At 43.9% G+C, this 26,462-nt stretch overlaps 2 protein-coding genes across 3 annotated transcripts in view; one reads left to right on the forward strand and one right to left on the reverse strand.

Moving 5' to 3' along the window:
* Nucleotides 1-29: 29 nt before the first annotated feature.
* Nucleotides 30-20,161, forward strand: appl2 (adaptor protein, phosphotyrosine interaction, PH domain and leucine zipper containing 2). Its single transcript, XM_029668348.2, has 20 exons — nt 30-160; nt 6,297-6,395; nt 6,586-6,645; nt 7,605-7,676; nt 8,533-8,620; nt 8,752-8,793; nt 8,888-8,946; nt 9,454-9,600; nt 9,815-10,050; nt 10,946-11,134; nt 11,244-11,286; nt 11,502-11,558; nt 14,378-14,472; nt 14,634-14,768; nt 14,873-14,925; nt 15,021-15,195; nt 15,288-15,324; nt 15,601-15,756; nt 15,860-15,907; nt 15,997-20,161. Exons 1-20 carry the CDS (start codon nt 107-109, stop codon nt 16,123-16,125), a joined length of 1,974 nt encoding a protein of 657 aa, XP_029524208.2. The 5' UTR covers nt 30-106; the 3' UTR covers nt 16,126-20,161.
* Nucleotides 20,137-26,462, reverse strand: part of tubgcp6 (tubulin gamma complex component 6) — a 34,333-nt gene continuing 28,007 nt past the window's right edge. For both annotated transcript variants that reach the window (XM_029668350.2, XM_029668349.2), the window contains exons 21-24: nt 26,250-26,382; nt 25,806-26,019; nt 23,470-23,663; nt 20,137-20,701 (exon numbers count right to left, since the gene is read on the reverse strand). In XM_029668350.2, coding sequence (XP_029524210.1) covers nt 20,610-20,701; nt 23,470-23,663; nt 25,806-26,019; nt 26,250-26,382 — 633 coding nt within the window. In that variant the 3' untranslated portion in view covers nt 20,137-20,609. The remainder of the gene's footprint in view (nt 20,702-23,469; nt 23,664-25,805; nt 26,020-26,249; nt 26,383-26,462) is intronic.

The following is a 26,462-nucleotide window of genomic DNA, read 5'->3' on the forward strand; positions in this document are numbered from 1 at the left end:
CTACAAAATGCTAATTTACGTGTCACCCACATCCGCACAAAGCTCTCTGGGAAAGAGAGTCCACTCCGCTAAATAATTCAAGCCTGTTCTCTTCGCTGTGAACAAGATGCCGGCCGTCCATAAATTGCTTTTAGAGGAGGCTTTGCAGGACAGTCCTCAGGTAGGTCTATACTAGTTAATGTTATGTGCTGTTTTTGAGAGGAAATGTATTGTAGGAGATGCCAAATTGGGCAATCCGGCTCCACTGTTGTAGGCTAAAGTACTCTAGTCGACGATGAATGACAGCTTTGAATTGCCTGATTCTTATAGGAATGTAGCCTATTCCACTCATTGGCTATGTATCCGATACAAAGTTGATACAATGTGTCACAAGTCGTAATTGTTATCAGGAACTAATCCCGCCTCTAATTTGCATATTGCACGAGATTCGAGAAGGGCTTTCCCTGTCTAGTCTTGAGCAGTGTCGTGATGAGTCGCGCATCGCCCAATTTAGTAGTTTGGAAGTCGATAAAGTCTGCGTCAAAACATCGATTAGTTGTTTATCGTGACAGTCACACTCTTCTTTGGACTATTTTGTGGTGCGATTGACATGGATTATTTGTTTGACAAAATAAGTGTTCATATCTGTTGGTTCTGAAAATACCCCGATTCGGGCCTATTTTACGGGCTGTGGGAGGGGTTTTTGAGTATTAGAATCCATTGGAATTGGTCAATAGGCTAACCGACCCAACTATGGGATTTAATGGACTGCACATATGGATTTTTTTTTTTTTAAGGCACTGACTAAACCTAATTGTCCTCAGTAGTTTTGGTAGTGTGGAGATGTAATCCAGTTAATCGGTTTAGTTTAGTTTTCTTAATAACGCTTACTGTAATACTACTTAATATCAGTTAGGCTGAGAATATTCTTGATATCGTTCACTTGCAGACACAACCAAATGTAGGCTACATTTCTTTAGCCTAGGCTACTTCACCCGCATTTATGCTACAATAGGCTGTGTGAGAAAAATCTAGCATACATGAAATCACATTATCTTGTCTTATTCATTATGTATATAGTTTATGGCTGGCTCCTCTGAGTTTGATAAAAAAAAATCAACATATTCCTGGGGTTTATGTCTAGCTCTGCATAGTTCAGCATAATTCTTCATCTTCAAATCAATGAATCAATTAGAGTGAGTCACAGAACATGTCAAGACTCACATCTGCATTGCATTACTGTGGCGATTAAAAAATGTAATGCAGATGCATCTGATAGTAATATAGACCTACAAAATGGTGTGTAAATATGAACCTATACACAATATAAGGATGTGTTCCTCTTTGCTGCATCCATACCAGTTTAGGGCTAGACCAACTCACATGACCCTACCCATGTACTGTACAATACATCGAACACTCAAAATAATGTTTACGACCAAAAATAACAAATGTAGCGACCCTGTGTCTATAAACGTGGATATCGACTTTGCATCTTCAGCATGCTTCAGCATGCACAGTCGATGCCACGCAGGGCTATGAGCCAGAAGGTTGAGGGTTCACCAACCACCACAGACGAGCTCAGTCTCCCTGCTTGTTTCATTACACTTCCAATCATAGCTGGCTGCAGACAATGATCAGCCAGGGGAAAATCAGAGTTTTAACATTTTGATTAAATATTTATAATTATATATAATATATGCAACAAATTTTCCACCAAGTGCCAATGCACTACACAACATAAACAAAGCATACTGACTTCGAGCACTTCAACATCATCGTTTGCGTTTTCACCATCACAAAAAATAGACTGTCAATCTCAACAAACAGAAAATACACCCCTCCCTACCTTGTATGCTTACCCAGTGTCAAGCCAAGCCTTTGATAATCTCCTATAGTCATACATGTTTTTGGTGTTTTGTAACAGAGGTTTATAAGTGACCAGGATTTCACTATAAAGTCGGGGACTTATTTCCATTGTGGTCCCTATGTTTTATATATATATATATATATATATAATTCCATAGAGATGCCAAAAAATGCTTTACCTCCAGATGAGGGGGAAGTTTAAGTACAATTCTTACAAGCTTGTTTGGCTGGTAGCTTATTCTTTAGATATCTGGGGCTGCTGGTGAGCCATGATGTGCAGGCATAACCAAAGTGACACAGGACTAGCACAATTGTCAGAGTCTTTAGGATGTCTTTAGCTAGGTTTACATCCAATTGGTGACAGATTTTCATTTGAATATTCAATAATATTTCTAAAAACGATATGCCATTTCAGAGTTTAAAGCTTCCGATAACATTAATTGTCTACCTCACGGTTCAGATGTCAAATTTGAGCAATACATGTATCAGGGTATTGCATGCAAAGGTTAAGGTGTCCACTGTATGATATTAATATATTCAGTACCAGTCAAAAGTTTAGACACACCTACTGATTCAAGGGTTTTTCTTTATTTTTACTATTTTCTACATTGTGGAATAATAGTGAAGACATTAAAACTATGAAATAACACATGGAATCATTTAGTAACCAAAAAAGTATTGGTCAAATATCCCTTATACAGCCTGGAGGTGTGTTGGGTCATTGTCCTGTTGAAAAACAAATGAAAGTCCCGCTAAGTGCAAACCAGATGGGATGGCGTATCGCTGCAGAATGCTGTGATTAAGTGTGCCTTGAATTCTAAATAAATCACAGAACTTGTCATGAACAGAGCACCATCACACCTCCTCCTCTATGCTTCACGGTGGGAACCACACATGTGGAGATAATCCGTTCACCTACTCTGCATCTCACAAAGACAAAGTGGTTGGAACAAAACATCTCATATTTGGACTCATCATACCAAAGGACAGATTTCCAACGGTCTAATGTCCACTGCTCATGTTTCTTGTCCCAAGCAAGTCTTTTATTATTATTGGTGTCCTTTCGTAGTGATTTCTTTGCAGCAATTCAACCATGAAGGCCTGATTCACGCAGTCTCCTCTGAACAGTTAATGTTGAGATGTGTCTGTTACTTGAACTCTGTGAAGCATTTATTTGGGCTGCAATTTCTGAGACTGGTAACTAATGAACATATCCTCTGTAGCAGTGGTAACTCTGGGTCTTCCTTTCCTGTGGCGGTCCTCATGAGCCAGTTTCATCATAGCGCTTGATGGTTTTTGTGACTGCACTTGAAGAAACTTTCAAAATTCTTGACATCCACATTGACTGACCTTCATGTCTTAAAATAATGGACTGTTGTTTCTCTTTGCTTATTTGAGCTGTTCTTGCCATAATATGGACTTGGTATTTTACCAAATAGGGCTATCTTCTGTATACCACCCCTACCTTGTCACAACACAACCAATTGGCTCAAATGCATTAAGGAAATAAATTCCACAAATGTACTTTTAACAAGGCACACCTGTTAATTGAAATGCATTCCAGGTGACTACCCCATGAAGCTGGTTGAGAGAATGTGTGCAAAGCTGTCAAGGCAAAGGGTGGCTAATTTGAAAAATCTCAAATATATTTTGATTTGTTATTTTGGTTACTGCATGATTCCAAATGTTATTTCATAGTTTGTCTTCACTATTATTCTACAATGTAGAAAATATTCAAAATAAAGAACCTTGAATGAGTAGGTGTCTAAACTTTTGACTAGTATTGTACATGTATACAGTTGTGGCCAAAAGTTTTGAGAATGACAGAAATATACATTTACAAAGTCTGCTGCCTCAGTTTGTATGATGACAATTTGCATATACTCCAGAATGTTATGACGAGTGATCAGATTAATTGCAAAGTCCCTCTTTGCCATGCAAATGAACTGAATAAAATAAAAAAACATTTCCACTGCATTTCAGCCCTGCCACAAAAGGACCAGCTGACATCATGTCAGTGATTCTCTAGTTATCACAGGTGTGAGTGTTGACAAGGCTGGAGATCACTCTGTCATGCTGATTGACTTCGAATAACAGACTGGAAGCTTGATAGAGGAATTTTAGATTCCTCTATGCTTTAATTGCCAAAACCAATTAGCACTCATTTCTAATTCATTAATGAATTGTAAGTTCATTAATTATGCATGAAATAGATTGAGACCAGTCTTAAAAGCCAGGTAAGAGCGTTTAATTCCAGAGAGTACTGAATGCTTACACACATTTCCACAGGTTATAAATTGAAAATGACGTCAGCGTTTTCCAAACGTTCCGTTTCACAAACAGAGGGCCCCTCTAATTCTCAAGCCTCCGCGTTATCAGCACGAAGTCAAGGCCAGTCAGCATAAATCAACATTCCCGACCATTTGGAGATGGCCCGTTCCCACCACCTGGAGATTTGTACAACTGAATGAACTAAGGAACAGACCTTCATTGTTACTAAACTTCCTGACTACATTATATACAATTGGGAAAGGGAGCAAGAGGGAAAACTCACATGTACAGTACATTATAGCATTTGGGCTAGTCAGTTTCTGATTGGAATGTATACATAATTAGTCATTTCAACCATATTTTCCTCTATCAAAGCTTCAAAAGGAGGGTGGTGCTTGGAATCCTTGTTCTTTCTCTGTCAACCATGGTTACCTGCAAGGAAATGTGCCGTCATCATTGATTTGCACAAAAAGGGCTTCACAGGCAAGGATATTGCTGCCAGTAAGATTGCACCTAAATCAACCATTTATCGGATCATGAAGAACTTCAAGGAAAGTGGTTCAATTGTTGTGAAGAAGGCTTCAGGGCGCCCAAGAAAGTCCAGCAAGCGCCAGGACTGTCTCCTAAAGTTGATTCAGCTGCGGGATCGGGGCACCACCAGTACAGAGCATGCTCAGGAATGGCAGCAGGCAGGTGTGAGTGCATCTGCACGCACAGTGAGGCGAAGACTTTTGGGGGATGGCCTGGTGTCAAGAAGAACAGCAAAGAAGCCACTTCTCTCCAGGAAAAACATCAGGGACAGACTGACATTCTGCAAAAGGTAGAGGGATTGGACTGCTGAGGACTGGGGTAAAGTCATTTTCTCTGATGAATCCCCTTTCCGATTGTTTGGGGCATCAGGAAAAAAGCTTGTCTGGAGAAGACTAGGTGAGCACTACCATTCGTCCTGTGTCCTGCCAACAGTAAAGCATCCTGAGACCATTCATGTGTGGGGTTGCTTCTCAGCCAAGGGAGTGGGCTCACTCACAATTTTGCCTAAATACAGCCATGAATAAAGAATGGTATCAACACATCCTCCGAGAGCAACTTCTCCCAACCATCCAGGAACAGTTTGGTGACGAACAATGCCTTATCCAGCATGATGGAGCACCTTGCAATAAGGCCAAAGTGATAACTAAGTGGCTCTGGGAACAAAACATCAATATTTTGGGTCAATGGCCAGGAAACTCTACAAATTCGGACAAACTCTATGCATTGATTATGCAAGAATGGGCTGCCATCAGTGGCCCAGAAGTTAATTGACAGCATACCAGGGCGGATTGCAGAGGTCTTGAAAATGAAGGGTCATCACTGCAAATATTGACTCTTTGCATCAACTTCATGTAATTGTCAATAAAAGCCTTTGCCACTTAGGAAATGCTTGTAATTATAATTCAGTATTCCATAGAAACATCTGACAAAAATATCTAAAGACACTGAAGCAGCAAACTTTGTGGAAATTAATATTTGTGTCATTCTCAACTTTTGGTCACGACTGTACATACATGCCTACATACAGGAGGAGAAGCTTAGGCTAACCCCAGAGCGAGAGAGCATGGTGGCATGCTATGACACAGACATGCATTTATTTTTGTCACATGGCTTCTCCTATACAGACGTACAGAAGGAGGGTAATTTTCAATCAGAAAATATTGCATCAAGATAACTATCAAGTTCAACTGTCGCAGTCAGTTGGAGCGCTGGGGCGCACTGCCTTCATGTCATAGGCCTGCAGTAGCTAACACTTAATAATATCCATACCAAACCTTTACAAACATTTCCAAACTTTATTAGGGTAATATCAAAAGTAAGTATAGCCATTGTTTATAGGGAAAATACGAGCCGAAGAGCGAAAGTAAACCAGGGAAAAACGCACAACCCTCCCCTGTGCCCCCAATTTTTTTTTTTGCTACCCTCCTTTATTTTGGGCCACCCCTTTACATTTTGATCTGTTCCTTACCACACCACACCTTTTATCAAAACAATTACAGGTGAACAATCAGGCCAAAGGTCTTAAAAGCCTAGCCCGATAATTAGGCTTATATCAGTGCCTGTCTGTCTGTCGATCCTATTGTCATTCTCAGTCTGCCTGGCTGTTAATGATCATATATTTCAGTATGTCCCTCTGTCTGCTTCAGACTCGCTCCTTGCTCAGTGTGTTTGAGGAAGATGCGGGAACACTCACAGACTACACCAACCAGCTGCTTCAGTCTATGCAGAGGGTTTATGGAGCCCAGGTAACACACACACACACACACACACACACACACACACAAACAAACAAAAGCCTGTGTTCAATCCAATTTCAAGAGTCAGATTTTTTTTACGAGAGCTTACTATAGCTTAGTTTGCATGATAGTTAGTTTCCTGTAAGAGGGGTCATCCAGGGGATAAACTGCTAATAACATCCCTTCCTGTGTTTGTCAGAGTGAGATGGGATTGGCTACAGAACAGCTGTCCAGTCAGCTACTGGAATATGAGAAGCAAGTAAGTATTTTCTTACTGAGCATATTGGACAACACTCATGCGCTTAACTGCAGTGTATTGTGATGCAATCTGCTGCCTAACGTTATTTCAGAAAGCACAAAACTCTGCATTCTACCATTTGGATTTATAAGCATATTGGCCCTTTCACAGGAGAAGGTAACATGCCAGCACTGAGAATTGTGAATTTTTCACATAATAGCCTCAAGTGTATTACTCTTTGGAATGTGCTACAGGAAGTGCTATTTGAATGTTTAAAATCTCTTAAGGATAAGGGGGCCCAGAGTAAACTGCCTGCTACTCAGGCCCAGAAGTTAGGATATGCATATAATTGGTAGAGTTGGATAGAAAACTCTAAAGTTTCTAAAACTGTTAAAATTATGTCTGAGTATAACATCATTTATTTGGCAGGCGATACCGAGGACAAACCATCCAGGAATTCTTTTTTTTTAGGTCACTCTCTTTTCAATGGGTTTTCTATGTGGTGCTTGCAGTTCCTATCGCTTCCACTAGATGTCAACAGTCTTTAGAAATTGGTTAATGTTTTACCTTTGAGAAATTAAGAAGTAGGGCTGTTCAGAATGAGGGTCGAGTCTAGTGTACTGTTGTGGTTGGGGCGCATGACCTGAAAGCTCGCTCCACTTTGTTTTCGTCCGGTATTGTACACAGTTTATCCCGTCTTAAATTGTATCGATTATTTACCTTTAAAAATACCTCAAGTTGGATTAAGAAAGTTGTTTGAAATGTTTGGATCAAGTTTACAGGTAACTATATTAGATACTTTGTAGTCATGTTGTGCAAGTTGGAACCAGTGTTTTTCTGGATCAAATGCGCCAAATAGATGGACATTTTGGAGATGTAATGACATCCATTTATCGAACAAAAGGACCATTTGTGATGTTTAATGGACATATTGGAGTACCAACAGAAGCTCTAAAGTCACTGTCTTTTTTTCCCTCCAGAATTTTGCCCTTGGTAAAGGTGACGAGGAGGTGATCAGCACACTGCAGCAATTTGCCAGAACTGTGGGGGAGGTGAGGCTCATGCATCAGTGCGCGTGTGTTTGTTACTGTGTTTGTGCGCATATAGGGGATGTATTGCATGTATATGGGGGTTTAACAGTCTTTGAATCTATGGAGGTTTGATAATATTTGATATACCAAAAATATCCTCTCCCATTTGTATAAATTGGGAGTTGAATAATAGGTTTCCCCTTATTACAATGAACACATTTCATCATTGGAGCTTTGATAAATTCACTGTAGAGGCTATGGGGCGCAGGCTGCCAGGATGAGCGAGGTAGATGGGTGGAGGTGTAGCCAGACAGAGAATCACTCTGGCTGGCCTCGAGGTGTAGTCTAGTGGTGGGAGTGTTTGGACAGGATGGACTGAGCAGCAGGGGGCCTTGCTAGCCTGTGGTGGAGTGGCATTAGAGCAGCCACAAAGAATTAAGTCATTGTTTGCCCTTCTAGCCCAACAACTCTGGCCTAGAGCATACATCCATCTCCCTGCAGGTTATACCTAATCCTGCTCTGACCTTTGTTCCACAGTCCACAATAAACTGAAGAGCTTTTAGGTTTTCAACAGTGTTTACTTGATAGATTATTTTAGCCGCATAGGGTATTATGCTTAATATTAATAACAAATTACAGGATTAAATTAATCCGCAGACCAAGAAAATGTGTTTTGGCTGGCTCTCAAATTGCAGGATGGAGATTGATCACCACATTCTGATTCTGATCAGTCATTTTAATGAACTGCTTTTGAACTAATTTTTGAACCACAATCAATCATCCCTGCTGTTTTCAGGGATTACAGGAGAGCCGAGGGTGCCTCTGGGTAATTTAGTTTTGATGTAAGGCTGAGTGTGTCTGTCTCTGTTCTACCCAGCTGAACACACTACACTCAGAGCTGGCCTCTCAGATGGCTGACAGAATGATTTTTCCCATGATCCAGTTCAGAGAGAAAGACCTTACAGGTAGACACAATTTACAAACACCTGCTTATCAGCCTGTTGCTTTCACACATTTTGAATACAATTTCCTTGTTTGATTCAGACTTTTTGCGTTGTCATGGTTTTTGACACTGAATCTCTATTTGACTTCTCAGAGATAAGCACATTAAGAGAAGTATTTGGCATCGCCTCTGATGGTATGTATGGGTTTCTCATTTGATATGATTTTGTTTTTGAGTTATAACACAGCAGGCGATCGTCAGACTCATGTCTACTCCTTCCCCTTCACAGAGCACGAGGCTGCCATGGTCAAGTACAGCAGACTGCCCAAGAAGAAGGAGAATGAGAAGGTAGTGATGTGTACTAGCCAAACTTCTAACAGTACAACAATGCACTAGAAGTGTCTGTAGCCTTGGATGAGATCTTTAAGGGTCATGGCCCTCAGCAAAGCTCACTAAATAATTTGACCCAAGCCACCCCTGTTCCCAGACTTTGAACTACCCCCCCCGCGCAGGAAAAACAGAACTAGATAATGCTTTGTGTCAGGTGTGAGATCCCTCCTAAACAGCTCGGGCTAATGTTCCTGTCGACCCAGTAAGGCCAGCAGGCTAGTCTAGTTGCTATGTAACTGTTATGAATGTTTTTGTCAATTTGTTTTCTACTGTATTTAAATGCCACTTTAAACATGTACATGATACTGCAACAAAATGCCCCCATGGGGACAACAAAGTCAGTAAAGCTGGTACACAGTTGAGGTGATGTTGCTCTGTTTAGCTCTCCCCCTGATTAACTGGGTATTTGGGTTATTAATTACTTGTGTGTGTTTGTGTCTCACGAACTACTGTGTTGTGGTGCAGGTGAAGGCAGAGTTGGTGGGGGAGGTGGCCTACTCCAGGAGGAAGCAGCACCAGGCCTCCATGCAGTATTACTGTGCCCTCAATGCCCTGCAGTACCGCAAGAGAGTAGCTATGCTGGAGCCCATGCTGGGATACACACAGGCCCAGGTACAACCACCATAGTCAATACAAACACACACCCAAACCCCTACTACAAGTAGTAAACCAGTCGTTAAACCAATCAACACACTTTATTCCTACCGCAAGTCAACTACAGTATGTGAATAAAACAGGATAGCACAGATTGCTGTGGTCCAATAGCAAGTCAGAACTGGAGAAGCAATGAATGCACAGATGTCTTCTGTCTTTGTGTCCCCCTCAGATCCATTTCTATAAGAAAGGCATGGATCTAGTCTCAAAGAAAATGGACAGCTTCCTGGTGTCAGTGTCCAGCATGACACAAAGTATCCAGGCTCAGTTGGACTCGGAGGCTGAGGCCATGCGTCTGACCCAGCGAGAGCTGCTCTCCATGGAGGATACTGTGTACATGCCTGACCGTGATCCCGTCCCAGTCAACCGCACACTTATACAGAAGGCAGGCTACCTCAATATCAGGAAGTAAGGATAACTTTGATTTCATTATTTCAAGGGTGTTTTCTTAAAATGTGTCTACCAGTATCTGATGTCTCTTCTCCTTGTTTGATGGTTTCAGGTCTTTCTGGTGTCTACAGGGCCTTTTTTATTCCCTATCAAAGGACACTTTAGTTGGGCCTGTTTTAATCCATTAAACTCCAATAAAAATGTGTCTCAATGTTACACTCATTGTACTTCAGAGAAAACAATTTGTCAGCCCTGGCTGTCAGCTACAAGTCTAGCTACATATAAGAAGGTAGAATTGCCGAACCAACATTGTTAAGGCAGGCAGGGAGGCAGGTAGCCTAGCGGTTAAGAGCATTGGGACTAGAACCAAAAGATCACTGATTCAAATTCCCGAGCCGACTAGGTGACAAATCTGTCGATGTGCCCTTGAGCAAGGCACTTAACCCTAATTGCTCCTGTAATCGCTCTGGATAAGAGCGTCTGTTAAATGATTAAATGTCAAATTAAATTAAAATGCCAGAGCTGTCAGATGCAGTCTTTTCCTCATATACTTTGCCAGTCTTTGACAAATGACTGCAGCACAAAATAAAAGGTTCTGCAGAAAGCAATTTTATTTAATGACACCCCCGTGTCATCTGAGTCATCCATACATAATTGTAGAGAAGTTTCTTGATTTGACTTCTCAGCACTTTGAGTGCTTTTGCTGTAGATTTCCAATTTTAGGTCCATTCACTGAGTCATGGAGACGGCAGCTGCTCCAAATCTGTGGCCTGGGTCGTATTCACTAGGAACAAAACGGAAGCAAACAGGCCAAAACGGCAGGAGGGACTGCCTGCATGCTTGTTCTCGTTTTCAAAAGTTTTTGCTATGGTGTACACTAATGAATACGGTCCTGTCCTGCTTTCCCTCACAGTAAGACGGGCCTGGTGACAACTGCCTGGGACCGCCTTTACTTCTTTACCCAGGGAGGGAACCTCATGTGCCAGCCGCGAGGGGCTGTGGCAGGGGGTATGGTGCTGGACCTGGATAACAGCTCCGTCATGGCCGTAGAGTGCGAGGACAGACGCTACTGTTTTCAGATCACCTCCCCCTCCGGTAAAACGTACGCTAAACCTTCACTGAACCTCCCCAAGACCAACACAGAGTTGTGAGAATAAGTTGTATTGTCCTACAAAACAATGTGCTTTAATTTTGTTCTTGTGATGTTGCAGGTCAATGATTCTACAAGCAGAGAGCAAAAAGGAACATGAGGAAGTATGTATCATATCAGTCAAATCTTTTGTATCAGTTTGTTTTCTAGGCTTCTTTCATCCATGTGTTAAAAGCCATTGCTACACATTCATTCATGTTCGTTTTTCTGGCCTGCTTGTCTCAAGCTGCATTAGAGGAACTATTTGAAATCTCTGATGTTTGTTGAGAGATGGCCGCCTAATAATAGTCTAATACTAACTTCTGTTTCTTCTCCCCAGTGGATTTGCACTTTGAACAACATTTCCCGACAGATCTACCTGACAGACAACCCTGAGGTAAAGTACAGTCGTGGCCAAAAGTTTTGAGAATGACACAAATATTAATTTTCAAAGTTTGCTGCTTCAGTGTCTTTAGATATTTTTCTCAGATGTTACTATGGAATACTGAAGTATAATTACAAGCATCTCATAAGTGTCAAAGGCTTTTATTGACAATTACATGAAGTTGATGCAAAGAGTCAATATTTGAGGTGTTGACCCTTCTTTTTCAAGACCTCTGCAATCCGCCCTGGTATGCTGTCATTTAACTTCTGGGCCACATCCTGACTGATGGCAGCCCATTCTTGCATAATCAATGCTTAATTTGTCAGAATTTGTGGGGTTTCGTTTGTCCACACGCCTCTTAAGGATTGACCAATGGGATTAAGGTCTGGGGAGTTTCCTGGCCATTGACCCAAAATATAGATGTTTTGTTCCACGAGCCACTTAGTTATCACTTTTGCCTTATGGCAAGGTGCTCCATCATGCTGGATAAGGCATTGTTCGTCACCAAACTGTTCCTGGATGGTTGGGAGCAGGTTCTCTCGGAGGATGTGTTGGTACCATTCATTATTCATAGCTGTGTTCTTAGGCAAAATTGTGAGTGAGCCCACTCCCTTGTTATTTGAACTCAATCAGCTTGACAGAGTGATCTCCAGCTTTGTCCTCGTCAACACTCACACCTGTGTTAACGAGAGAATCACTGACATGTCAGCTGGTCCTTTTGTGGCAGGGCTGAAATGCAGTGGAAATGTTTTTGGGGGATTCAGTTCATTTGCATGGCAAAGAAAGACTGCAATTCATCTGATCACTCTTCAAAACATTCTGGAGTATATGCAAATTGCCATCATACAAACTGAGGCAGCAGACTTTGAAAATTCATATTTCTGTCATTCTCAAAAAACTTTTGGCCATGACTGTACATATTATATACCACCTCTAGAACCAGCTGGTTATAACGATACTTATCAATTAAAATATAGTGGTAAATCAGTCATTTTTCCTAGCACTTAAAAGCAGTTGTGATGAATAATCAATCTTAATTTGATCACCCTGTCGCAGGAGAACCTTTAAAAAGGCTTCTGAAGTTTGTAATCTCCACTTTGACATTTCAGACTTGATTTTCCCTTTTTAAAAATGTACCTGTAGGTTGGTGGCACCTTAATTGGGGAGGACGGGAACGTGGTAATGGCACGAGTGGAATCAGTGTAATGGTATTAAACACATGGTTTGATGCCATTCCAGCCATTATTATGACCCTACACAAATGTCCATGAATTATAATCTACATAATAATTCACATTACCTGATACTGCAGGATTATTGTCCTTCTGTAGCAAACTCTCAAATGATGATCTTACATCTGCATGTTGTGGTAAGGCGAAGACACACCCTTTGGTTTTTAAACCAAGCCCATTCTGAGTAGCAACAGGGCAATGCGACAGGATGTTTCCAGCTCCAGAGTCCGGTCTGGTCTGGTTTTGTGTTTAGCACATTTCCTGATTGTTTTAGAGATGATACTGTTGCCCCCATGAGATATGTCTGAACTGTGATTTAGTGTTTTATGACACAGACCTAGTCTTATCTAATGACCCTGAGGAGTCCACATTATCAGAGGCTGCTACTTCCACCCAGTTGAACTTCCACCCATTCCCCCTGCACATAGCAACACAGACGACCTATCTATACGGTGTGTGTATATGTATGCTTACGTGTGCGTTCACCAGCGGGTTCTGCGCGCTTGGATGTGTGCTTTCCCATAATTTGTATACATTAACAAATGCATCGTCTGTTCTGTTGCTTCCTCTCTGCCCTCATGACTCCCTAGTCCCCCTCTGTAATTTGTTGGCTTCTTATTACGTCTGGAATATTCTAAATCTGGCACAAATCGGACTAGGAAGTATGATGCAAACAACTGGTGGGTCAGTGAAAGGTCAAGTACTGCTTCCAATTGATACTTTTGATAGGCCTATATGGTGTACATAGCTTGTTATGTATGTCTGATATACAGTACCAGTCAAACGTTTGGACACACCTACTCATTCAAGGGTTTTCTTTATTTGGACTATTTTCTACATTGTAGAATAATAGTGCAGACATCAAATCTATGAAATAACACCTGTAGAATCATGTAGTAACCAAAAAAGGGTTTATATTATATTTGAGATTCTTGAAAGTAGCCACCCTTTGCCTTGATGATAGCTTTGCACACTCTTGGCATTATCTCAACATTTTAATTCTGAGTGGAATGGACCCTACAAGGTGTTGAACGCGTTCCACAAGGGATGCTGGCCCATGTTGACTACAATGCTTCCTACAGTTGTGTCAATTTGACTGGATGTCCTTTGGGTGGTGGACCCTTCTTGATACACACAGGAAACTGTTGAGCGTGAAAAACCCAACGGCGTTGCAGTTCTTGACACAAACCAATGCGCCTGGCACATAATACCATACCTCGTTCTAAGGCACTTCAGTCTTTTGTCTTTCCCATTCACCCTCTGAATGGTACACAATAAGTCTCAAAGCTTAAAAATCCTTTTAACCTGTCTCCTCCCCTTCATCTACACTGATTGAAGTGGATTTAACAAGTGACATCAATAAGGGATCATAGCTTTTACCTGGTCAGTCTGTCATGGAAGGAGCAGGTGTTCTTAATGTTTTGTACAGTCAGTGTATTTGATCACGGACGTCTGCTGTGCCTGCCTCAACCTATGTTTTCAATAGAATTAGCCAAACTACGCCCTTTTGTGGCATCATGTGTTACTCACAGAGCATGTTAGGACTGTTATCATTACTACAGTGTAATGACAGAAGCTGCACCTTGTTCCCTTCTTTAGGCAGTGGCCATCAGACTGAACCAGACAGCCATCCAGGCGGTCACGCCCATCACCAGCTTTGAGAGGAGAGGGGAGGGCTCGCCCAACCCAGACAGGTTAGCCTCTCATGCAGAGGAAACACCTTGCCTTTTCTGGAAAATAAAGTGTCGTCATGTGTTATTTCAGGAATGCTAATCGTGTCCTCATCACACTTGTTTTTTGTATCTCTTTGTCACTCACTCTGCGTCTCTCTCGTCCTCTCCCTCCCTCTCTGCAGGGCTAAGCCAGGTGGGGTGCAGTCCTCTAGCAGTGCTCCAAAAGCAGAGGACCTTATAGTTCCAGGGACACCCATCCAGTTTGACATCATGCTGCCTGCCTCGGAGTTCCAGGACCAGAACCGGGTCGGAGGGAGGTAAAACCAACACCACAGGGGGTGTGTCAGAACCATTTCCTGTTTGCTGATTTGTCCAATAATAGCTCTACCAGGTTTTATAGTGTGCGTTTCCTCCCTGACAGGCGTACAAACCCATTCGGAGAAACAGATGACGACTGCTCCCCTGAAAGCGATGGTAGGAGTGTCTCCAGTCCAGTTTATTGGTGCCATACTCTTGTGCACTACATATCCCATGATCCTCTGTCTCCTGATGCGTGTGCGTGTCTGCAGACTCCCTGCTGCAGCAGGTGTTTGCGGTGCGGTTCCTGGGCTCCATGGCGGTGCGTTCAGGACAAACCCAGGAAGTGATCTATGAGGCCATGAGACAGGTGCTGGCGGCTCGAGCCATCCACAACATCTTCAGAACTACAGAGTCCCATCTCATGGTCACCAGCAGCTGTCTCAGGTACAAACACAGGGCAGACAGGAGGCCCATGAAAGTGCCTAGGGAGCTTAACATTGCCACTATGTTGAGAAATTGTGTTTTCTTTACGACAGGTTGATTGACCCCCGGACACAAGTCACAAGAATCAGTGTAAGTTCCATGGAAATCTTACTTAGTTGACGCTGATCACTGTAGGTTGGTGGCACCTTAATTGGGGAGGACGGGAACGTGGTAATGGCACGAGTGGAATCAGTGTAATGGTATAAAACACATGGTTTGATGCCATTCCAGCCATTATTATGAGCAGTCCTCCCCTCAGCAGCCTCCACTAACTCTGATAGTAATCTGTGTATTGTCTGTTACCTAGTGCTTTATTCCTGGTGATGGCAGTAGGTATTCAGTATGAACGAACCCCCCCCCCCCCAGTTCCAGCTACAGGAGGTGACCCAGTTTGCGGCCCACCAGGAGAACGGCAGGCTGATGGGCTTCGTGGTTGAGGGGCGAGACTGGAGCGAGGGGACCGAGGAGGGAGAGCCCTCCTTTAGTGCGTTTGTCTTCGAGAGCAACACGGAGGGAGAGAAGGTAGGTATCATAAAACACATTCATTATGTGGGTTTACATGTCGTTTACTTGCCGTGGGTTAGTCAGTTTCACAGTGTAATTCGTGTCATATCTTTTTTCACAGATATGTTACACGATAAGTTTGGGGAAGGATATTATAGAAGCAAAGAAGGTTTGTTTTAAAATCTACATTTTTGAATAACCCTATGTTTAGCATTTCTATGCATCTGAATCTCACTCTCTCTCTGTGTGTGTGTGTAGGACCCGGAGGCTCTAGCTCAGCTGATGAAAAACATGCCTCTGACCAACGATGGCAAGTTCCTCCTGCTGGACAGTGAGACTGGTGACACGGCTAACGGAGGAGCACCGGATGAGGAGTCTGAGGCCTAGCCATGCCTCATAGTGCCAGGGGAGAGAGTCAGAGGTTCTCCCACAAAACGCCTCCTCACGTGGTGTTGCGATGTTCTCATGAGCCCTTCCTCTAGTCTGGTACATGTTGACCAGGAAAACCTCCTGGGTTTATATGGCATCTCTCACTCATGACCACTGAAGTGATGTACAGTTACTTATAAAAAAGGGACAATGTTTAGGTTGACTATTTTATCCCTTTATTTTCCCTGGTGGAATTAATATCCTCAGCCATCCTGTCAGTTTAAACTGTCAGTTTAAATCCCTTTCTCCGGCATGAATAGGTTTACATTTCCTAGCTTTGAGTTTAATGGTACTATTGTGTTAATAATGCTGCAGTATAATATTGTGTAGAGATGACTGGCTATGATGACTTACATGTAGGTCTTGTCAGCAGCACTTCATATGACATTTATACTGTACATCTTTCATTGCTACGAGACCATATTGCACTTCCAAGGTTTCTATTTAATCAAAGGCTTGATGTCCGCGGCAGAATGCACCGACTTCAGACATTATCCGGCAACATTTATGAAGTAAGGTTTTAATCTCAATGAAGGACAGGGGAAGGTACTGTATAGTCAGAATTTTGGCGTACCATGTGACGCTAAACCCCCATTCCTTGTTGTCTGGGAGGCAGCGATTAGAGAATGAAGAACGTGTTAATGCTCCAACCATATGTGTCTTCGAACAGTGGGCATGGTGGCCTGTTTGGGAGTATGAATGAGTCATGGTAGGGCAGAAACCATACAGTAAGATGATAGGCACATTGTGCAAAACATTGTCCCATCCATTTCCTTAATGCTTTTATAAACCACTACCTATAGAATCTGCTTGGAGCTTTATTTCCTTACTAGTCGGGCTTCGGATGGTACTTGGTCTGTGAAAATATTTGTCAATTTTTTTTTTCAACGGCCTTCGCAAAGTAAATATGACATATGTCAAGTCAAACATTGAAGATTGCATAGAGGTCTGTTATTTTCTGAATCAGTATAATATGAGTGATACAGCGCATTAATTCTTTTATGACGTGCTTCCAGTGGGAAGGTGTCTGCCTTTGGTACTGAACCAGATACAGAATATATCCTGACTTGTTCCATTAACCAATTGCAAGTAAGCAGAATTTCTACCATTCACCAATAGAGAAATGCTAAACAAGACTAAGGCCTAGGTTCAACCGGATCAAGCGTTACCCGGCGATAGCAGACAGCTCCATAGCGGATGTTTTGGAGGGGGAACTGCGTTAGTTCCGTTGAATCGGTGAGCAGCTGCTCTTGCTTGATTAATCTCGACCCGGGCACCTGTGTAGGCTTTTTTTTCACCGCCAGGGCATGAGCCAGAAGTCGGCTCAAAACAAAGGTGACTTAATTAAGCACGTGGAGTGATGAGAAGGATTGTGTTTTCACCTGCAAAAGAAAACAAGTTTGAAAATTCAAACATTTTATGGAAAAGGGATATGTTTCTGGACGACGCACCCATGCTGTTGATAACATGATAGTGGTGCAGATTACTGTTTGATTTGAGAAGGACTCTCCCTCACTGCTTTTGCCTGTTTACGTCACGGGCCATAGACCTGTGCCCCGCGGCTCAACATTGACGAATCCGGCCATTGTCACAAAGCCACACCTGCCCCACTCGATTTAGAAATTAAGAACAAGAAAGTGTAGGCTATAAAATAAATAATTACACCCAAATTGAAAATCATTAAACTAAATAATGTGGATTTCTAATCAGCCTAATAAACAAGGCTGTGTGGGATTTATTAAATTAGACTGCGTGCAGCCAGTGGCAATGTCCACTGTGGGTTTAATGCCAGGAGCCACTTATGAATTTGACAGCTCTAACAGGCGACACCAAAAACAACCGCTATGTGGATGTCGGCTAAAGCGGATCTGATTGAATTGAACCTTAAGGGCTTGTAAACTCAGCAAATAAACATCCTCACTGTCAACTGTTTATTTTCAGCAAACTTAACATGTGTAAATATATTTTTTTGGAGGGGGGTCAAAATCAAAAGTAACAGTCAGTATCTGGTGTGGCCACCAGCTGCATTAAGTACTGCAGTGCATCTCCTCCTCATGGACTGCATCAGATGTGCCAGTTCTTCCATTAAGGCACCTGCAAGTTCCCTGGACATTTCTGGGGGGAATGGCCCTAGCCCTCAACCTCCGTTCCAACAGGTCCCAGACGTGCTCAATGGGATTGAGATCCGGGCTCGTCGTTGGCCGTGACAAAACACTGACATTCCTGTCTTGCAGGAAATCGCGCACAGAACGAGCAGTATGGCTGGTGGCATTGTCATGCTGGAGGGTCATGTCAGGATGAGCCTGCAGGAAGGGTACCACATGAGGGAGGTCTTCCCTGAAACACACAGCGTTGAGATTGCCTGCTATGATAACAAGCTCAGTCCGATGATGCTGTGATACACTGCCCCAGACCATGACGGACCCTCCATCTCCAAATCGATCCCGCTCCAGAGTACAGGCCTCGGTGTAACACTCATTCCTTCGACGATAAACGCGAATCCGACCATCACCCCTGGTGAGACAAACCGCGACTCGTCAGTGAAGAGCACTTTTTGACAGTCCTGTCTGGTCCAGCGACGGTGGGTTTGTGCCCATAGGCGACGTTGTTGCCAGTGACGTCTGGTGAGGATCTGCCTTACAACAGGCCTACAAGCCCTCAGTCTAGCCCCTCTCAGCCTATTGCGGACAGTCTGAGCACTGATAAGGGGATTGTGTGTTCCTGGTGTAACTCGGGCAGTTGTTGTTGCCATCCGGCACCTGTCCCGCAGGTGTGATGTTCGGATGTACCGATCCTGGGCAGGTGTTGTTACACGTGGTCTGCCACTACGAGGACGATCAGCTGTCTCCCTGTAGCACTGTCTCAGGCATCTCATAGTAAGACATCGCAATTTATTGCCCTGGCCACATCTGTAGTTCTCATGCCTCCTTGCAGCATGCCTAAAGCACATTCACGCAGATGAGCAGGGACCCTGGGCATCTTTCTTTTGGTGTTTTCCAGAGTCAGCAGAAAGGCCTCTTTAGTGTCCTACGTTTTCATAACTGTGACCTTAATTGCCTACCGTCTGTAAGCTGTTTGTCTTAACGACCGCTACACACACGGGTGCATGTTCATTAATTGTTTATGGTTCATTGAACAAGCATGGGAAACACTGTTTAAACTCTTTACAATGAAGTTATTTGGATTTTTACGAATTCTTTGAAAGACAGTGTCCTGAAAAAGGGACGTTTCTTTTTATGCTGATTTTATTTCAACTAAACGTCATGTATGCGCCATTTCTGAATGGGAGATGTTTTTTTTTTATTGTGGAATAATAATGACAATTGGTCAAAGCTGGACTTTGCGTGGACCGCAAGGTCATTCAGTGTTGACCAAGGTGTTTACTTGCATGCTGAGTTGGCAGCTTTAAAACAGCTTGTACTGTGTTATTCTTAGTCTGTCATTATCAGGCCGAACTCCATTCCCTCAAGGGCTCTCGTGACATTCTGTTTTAAATGGCTGTGTCTAGACAGACGGTTTTGCATTCCTGTATTGTTTACTCCTTAAAACATGGAGACAGTTGAGGGGCGAATCCTTACTTCCACTAAGGTTTTTTATTAATGTCAATGGGAGACTTAAGTGAATTTGACTTAAATGGAAGTTACGATTCAACCCTAGAGGATCAATCTTCTGTAATCCTCCTTAGTGTCTGCCCTTCATATTGTTCAAACTTCCTTTTGTTCCTTCTGCTTTAAGTAAAATGCACAGTCAGGGAAGATGTGTGTGTGTGTGTGTGTATATATATATATATATATATATACATACATACATACATATATATATACAAGCGATCTGGAAAATGTTTTTAAAAAAAATGTAAGTGCAATGCTCTCTTTTGCAAATGACCTTTGGTTGTATGACAGTGCGCCCCCCCACAACTTCACATTCATTGTTTGACCTATAGTTTTCCAAAAATGTTAACATGCTATCTTTAATAAATACAAGTGACATTTTATTACTCCTTTAAGTGTTTTGTTTTTACATCACAAAATGAAGCATTTCTTTAATTGACACACAGGGCTTAGGAATGGGGTGGGCAGAGGAGAGGCACCTGAGCTTTAGCTAGCGTTGTTACATTTTGGCATCAGCATGTTATATGGGGGTATATAAGGTTGTTATCACTGACTTTTATAGACACCATTATGGACAGGAGGCATAATACTGTATGGTCCGGCACATTGAATCTGTCAAAACAGGTCGTCAAGGTACATTTAAAATGTAAATACAACGCATATAGTTTCTTTAATACGGTATATTATTCATGCCACAAATATACATTACCAAACTGCAATGGGTGTAGGGGAGAGATTTGTACACATGTACATAATATTCAACAAATCATTAGTTTAGAGGCTACTCTGATTATCTACAACACAGGCACACAGTGTTCTACACACGTACGTTCAGGAGTCTTTGTAGTAGTTGTTGAAGTTGATGCGGAGCAGGAAGTCCTCCAGGTGAGGCTGATATCCTCGGTTCACCAGCTTGGTCACCACTGAGGAGACACCACAGAGAGAGATTCTAGCCATTTACCTGATTGGTTAAAGGACTAACTGACATGACACTTCAGAGGGGTTGTAAGACAAAATGGGACTAAACATGGAGTTGCGAACCATCTGCATTTAACCACAGCAGGGTGCCTGAATGTGGTTGAATACAAAACGGTGCAGTTATGCCCCTCAGTAAGGCAATCAAAGAGGCAACACGTCAGTACAGAGACAAAGTGGAGTCGCAATTCAATGGCTCAGACACGAGACTTATGTGGCAGGGACTCCAGACAATCACGGATTACAAAAGGGGACACCGACGTCTTGTTCCCAGACAAGCTAAACACCTTCGCCCGCGTGGAGGATGAAAGTGCCACCGACGCGGCCCGTTCCTGAAGACTGTGGGCTCTCGTTCTCCGTGGCAGATGTAAGACGGCATCCCTAGCCGTGTCCTCAGAGCATGCACAGACCAGCTGGCTGTTGTGTTTACGGACATATTCAATCTCTCCCTATCCTAGTCTGCTGTCCCCACTTACTTCAAGATGGCCACCATTGTTCCTGTACCCAAGAAAGCAAAGGTAATTGAAATGACTAATCGTCCCGTAGCACTCACTTCTGTCATCACGAGGTGCTTTGAGAGGATAGTTAAGGATCACCTATTCCTTACCTGACACCCTAGACCCACTTCAATTTGCTTACCGCCCCAATAGGTCCACAGACGATGCAATCGCCATCACACTGCCCTGTCCCATCTGGTCAAGAGGAATACCTACGTAAGAATGCTGTTCATTGACTCTAGCTCAGCCTTTAACACCATAGTACCCTCCAAGCGCATTATTAAGGGCCCTGGGTCTGAACCCCGCCCTCTGCAACTGGGCCCTCTACTTCCTGACTGGCTGCCCCCAGGTGGGTAAGCAACAACACCTCCCCTCCGCTGATCCTCACCCCAGGGTCCCCACAAGTGTGCATGTTCAACACCCTCCTGTACTCCCTGTTCACCCATGACTGCGTGGCCACGCACAGCTCCAACTCAATCATCAAGCTTGCAGACGACACAGCTAGTAGGCCTGATTACCAACAATGACGAGACTTCCTACAGAGGTGGTGAGGACACTGGCGGAGTGGTGCAACAAAAAAGGAGCCGATTATAGATTTCAGCAGGGGGAGCACCCCCCCCTATACCGACAACGGAGAAGGTGAAAAGCTTCAAGTTCCTCGGCGTAAACGTCACTGACAATCAAATGGTCCACCCACACAGACAGTGTGGTGAAGAAGGCACAACACCACCTCTTCAATGTCAGGATGCTGAAGAAATTCAGCTTTGCCCGTAAGACCCACAAACTGTTACCGATGCACCATTGAGCGCATCCTGTCGGGCTGGTTCAACCCCTGGTACGCCAACTGCAACGCCCCGCAACCGCAGGGCTCCCCAGAGGGTGGTGTGGTCCGCCAAACGCATCACCGGGAGCACACTGCCTGCCCTTCAGGACATCTATAGCACCCGGTGTCAAAGGAAGGCCAAGAAGATCATCAATCACCTCAGCCACTGGAGCCACGACCTGTTCACTCCGCTATCATCCAGAATGCGAGGTCAGTTACAGGTACATCAAAGCGGGGACCGAGAGACTGGAAAAACAGCTTCTATCTCAAGGCCATCAGACTGTTAAATAGCCATCACTAGCCGGCCTTCACCCAGTACCCTGCCCTGAACTTAGTCACTGGTACTAGCCGGCTACCACCCAGTTACTCAACCCTGCACCTTAGAGGCTGTTGTCCTGTGTAAATAGACATGGAATCACTGGTCCATTTTAATATGCATTTACATTTACATTTAAGTCATTTAGCAGACGCTCTTATCCAGAGCGACTTACAAATTGGTGCTTTCACCTTATGACATCCAGTGGAACAGCCACTTTACAATAGTGCATCTAGGTCTTTTAAGGGGGGGGGGGGGATTACTTTACCCTATCCTAGGTATTCCTTAAAGAGGTGGGGTTATGGTGCTTGCCTACGGAGCTGTGAGGGGAACGGCACCTCAGTACCTCCAGGCTCTGATCAGGCCCTACACCCAAACAAGGGCACTGCGTTCATCCACCTCTGGCCTGCTCGCCTCCCTACCACTGAGGAAGTACAGTTCCCACTCAGCCCAGTCAAAACTGTTCGCTGCTCTGGCCCCCCAATGGTGGAACAAACTCCCTCACGACGCCAGGACAGCGGAGTCAATCACCACCTTCCGGAGACACCTGAAACCCCACCTCTTTAAGGAATACCTAGGATAGGATAAAGTAATCCTTCTCACCCCCTTAAAAGATTTAGATGCACTATTGTAAAGTGGCTGTTCCACTGGATGTCATAAGGTGAAAGCACCAATTTGTAAGTCGCTCTGGATAAGAGCGTCTGCTAAATGACTTAAATGTAAATGTAATAATGTTTACATACTGTTTTACAGTCAATGCCACTCCGACATTGCTCGTCCTAATATTTCTAAACTCCATTCTTTTACTTTTAGATTTGTGTGTATTGTTAGATAGTACTGTACTGTTGGAGCTAGGAACACAAGCATTTCTCTACACCTGCTAAACATGTGTATGTGACCAATAACATTTGATTTGACTCTACCCAGTTACCAACTAAAAACTGCAACAAGAGGTGTTCAGGAAAAAGGACTGCCAGATGTTGATTTGGATTTGAACATCACTTTATCCATATAGAAACTATCCACAACTCTCATTAGAAAGGTCACCAGAGGTCAGCGAGGCTTTGACCCGGTCCTTACCTTTGAAGAGGAAGTGGGAGTAGTATTTGAAAGTGTTGTATGACTGCTGCATGGCAATGAAGCTGGGGTGCACTGCCTCCCCCTGCTGGCTGTCCCAGGGCTGTGCGATCAGCTGGGCCCGGAACTTCAGGATCAGGCTGAAGATACTGTGGATGATGTTCATGACTGGAGCTGCCTTCTCTGTCAGCAGACCCCTGGGAGGGGAGAAAACAGATACAGAATTACATTAAGGAAAGATGTAGGCTTCTGAGTGGCGCAGAGGTCTAAATCACTGCATCTCAGTGCTAGAGGCGTCACTACAGACCCTGGTTCGGTTCCAGGCTGTATCACAACCGGCCGTGATTGGGAGTCCCATAAGGCAGCACACAATTGCCCCAGCATTGTCCAGGTTTGGGTTTGGCCAGGGTAGGCTGTCATTGTAAATAATAATTTGTTCTTAACTGACTTGCCTAGATAAATAAAAAATAAATTCAGATTGAGTTAAAGATAACATGTTGAGAGTAGGCTGAGTTCAAAGTCTAGATTAGGATTCATGTATAATGTATTGAGGTAGTCGGCGTGTGTGTATGTCTCTAACCTGAAGATAGCTCTGTTGAGGTAGTCGGCGTGTGTGTATGTCTCTAACCTGAAGATAGCTCTGTTGAACCTGAAACCTGAAGATAGCTCTGTTGAGGTAGTCGGCGTGTGTGTATGTCTCTAACCTGAAGATAGCTCTGTTGAGGTAGTCGGCGTGTGTGTATGTCTCTAACCTGAAGATAGCTCTGTTGAGGTAGTCGGCGTGTGTGTGTGTATGTCTCTAACCTGAAGATAGCTCTGTTGAGGTAGTCTCTGAAGATAGCTCTTGAGGTAGTCGGCGTGTGTGTATGTCTCTAACCTGAAGATAGCTCTGTTGAGGTAGTCGGATAGCTCTGTTGTGTGTGTGTGTGTCTCTAACCTGAAGATAGCTCTGTTGAGGTAGTCGGGCGTGTGTGTATGTGTAGCTGTTGAGGTAGGGCGTGTGTGTGTATGTCTCTAACCTGAAGATAGCTCTGTTGAGTCTGTGTGTATGTCTCTAACCTGAAGATAGCTCTGTTGAGGTAGTCGGCGTGTGTGTGTGTATGTCTCTAACCTGAAGATAGCTCTTGAGGTAGTCGGCGTGTGTGTGTGTATGTCTCTAACCTGAAGATAGCTCTTGAGGTAGTCGGCGTGTGTGTGTGTATGTCTCTAACCCGAAGATAGCTCTGTTGAGGTAGTCGGCGTGTGTGTATGTCTCTAACCTGAAGATAGCTCTGTTGAGGTAGTCGGCGTGTGTGTGTGTCTCTAACCCGAAGATAGCTCTGTTGAGGTAGTCGGTGTGTGTGTATGTCTCTAACCCGAAGATAGCTCTGTTGAGGTAGTCGGCGTGTGTGTATGTCTCTAACCCGAAGATAGCTCTGTTGAGGTAGATAGCTCTGTGTATGTCTCTAACCCGAAGATAGCTCTGTTGAGGTAGTCGTGTGTGTGTATGTCTCTAACCTGATAGCTCTGTTGATAGTCTCTGTGTGAGTCTCTAACCCGAAGATAGCTCTGTTGAGGTAGTCGGCGTGTGTGTGTGTCTCTAACCTGAAGATAGCTCTGTTGAGGTAGTCGGCGTGTGTGTATGTCTCTAACCTGAAGATAGCTCTGTTGAGGTAGTCGGTGTGTGTGTATGTCTCTAACCTGAAGATAGCTCTGTTGAGGTAGTCGGTGTGTGTATGTCTCTAACCCGAAGATAGCTCTGTTGAGGTGTGTGTAGTCTCTAACCCGAAGGCTCTGTTGTGTGTGTGTGTATGTCTCTAACCTGAAGATAGCTCTGTTGAGGTAGTCGGCGTGTGTGTCTCTAACTATGTCTCTAACCTGAAGATAGCTCTGTTGAGGTAGTCGGCGTGTGCGTGTGTGTATGTCTCTAACCTGAAGATAGCTCTGTTGAGGTAGTCGGGCGTGTGTGTATGTCTCTAACCTGAAGATAGCTCTGTTGAGGTAGTCGGCGTGTGTGTATGTCTCTAACCTGAAGATAGCTCTGTTGAGGTAGTCGGCATGTGTGTATGTCTGTAACCTGAAGATAGCTCTGTTGAGGTAGGCGGCGTGTGTGTATGTCTCTAACCTGAAGATAGCTCTTGAGGTAGTCGGCGTGTGTGTATGTCTCTAACCTGAAGATAGCTCTGTTGAGGTAGGCGGCGTGTGTGTATGTCTCTAACCTGAAGATAGCTCTGTTGAGGTAGGCGGCGTGTATGTATGTCTCTAACCTGAAGATAGCTCTGTTGAGGTAGTCGGCGTGTGTGTATGTCTCTAACCTGAAGATAGCTCTGAGGTAGTCGGCGTGTGTGTATGTCTCTAACCTGAAGATAGCTCTGTTGAGGTAGTCGGCGTGTGTGCGGTGTATGGCGTCCAGGTCCGAGGCACTGGCCAGCTTGGTGGTGAACTCTAACCAGGACACCTGCAGGATCTGGTTAGCGATGTAACCCTGGATCACCTTCACAAAGTGTTGCATCTCGTGTCTGTACAGCTGCAGCTGGCGGAACTGCACCGAGCGGCCCGCCCCTTTCACCAGCGCTGGGGACACACACACACACGTTACTTTTGGGTCGTGGCATAATTATGACTGTGGCTATAAATAAAAGCCTGCACATTAAATATGCTGCTCCTTAGTGCTTTAAAAAGAACTGATGTGGTGCAGTTGTATTAAAACACTTGAGAGAAGCGGTATGCCTTTCTTTCCTTATTCCTTATCTTTGCATAATTCCCCTTTTCCCCCCCTTCATTTCCAGAGATGGAGCCCTTACCAGTCCTCTTGAGGTGAAACCAGACGTCTCTGAGGCTCCACACCATGTGTTTGAGCTGCAGCAGGAAGGAGAACAGACGGTTGTACTTGTTCATACAGCTGTCTGTGATTATGATGTTCAACGGCCAGTCCACCTGAGAGACAGAGAAAGAGTATGAGGGTCAGATGTAACAGAGGGAGGTTAGAAAATGAGATGCAGGAGATTAAAATCGGG

This window comes from Oncorhynchus nerka, linkage group LG9a (genome assembly GCF_034236695.1).
Source record: "Oncorhynchus nerka isolate Pitt River linkage group LG9a, Oner_Uvic_2.0, whole genome shotgun sequence".
Lineage (NCBI taxonomy): Eukaryota > Metazoa > Chordata > Actinopteri > Salmoniformes > Salmonidae > Oncorhynchus > Oncorhynchus nerka.

Bases quoted from the DNA above. Each gene is read 5' to 3' on its own strand.
- appl2 (XM_029668348.2), top strand. From the start codon at position 107: ATGCCGGCCGTCCATAAATTGCTTTTAGAGGAGGCTTTGCAGGACAGT. The intron at 7,677-8,532 runs GTGAGGCTCATG...TGTTCTACCCAG, and splicing joins TTGCCAGAACTGTGGGGGAG to CTGAACACACTACACTCAGA. The intron at 14,926-15,020 runs GTAGGAGTGTCT...GCGTGTCTGCAG, and splicing joins CTGCTCCCCTGAAAGCGATG to ACTCCCTGCTGCAGCAGGTG.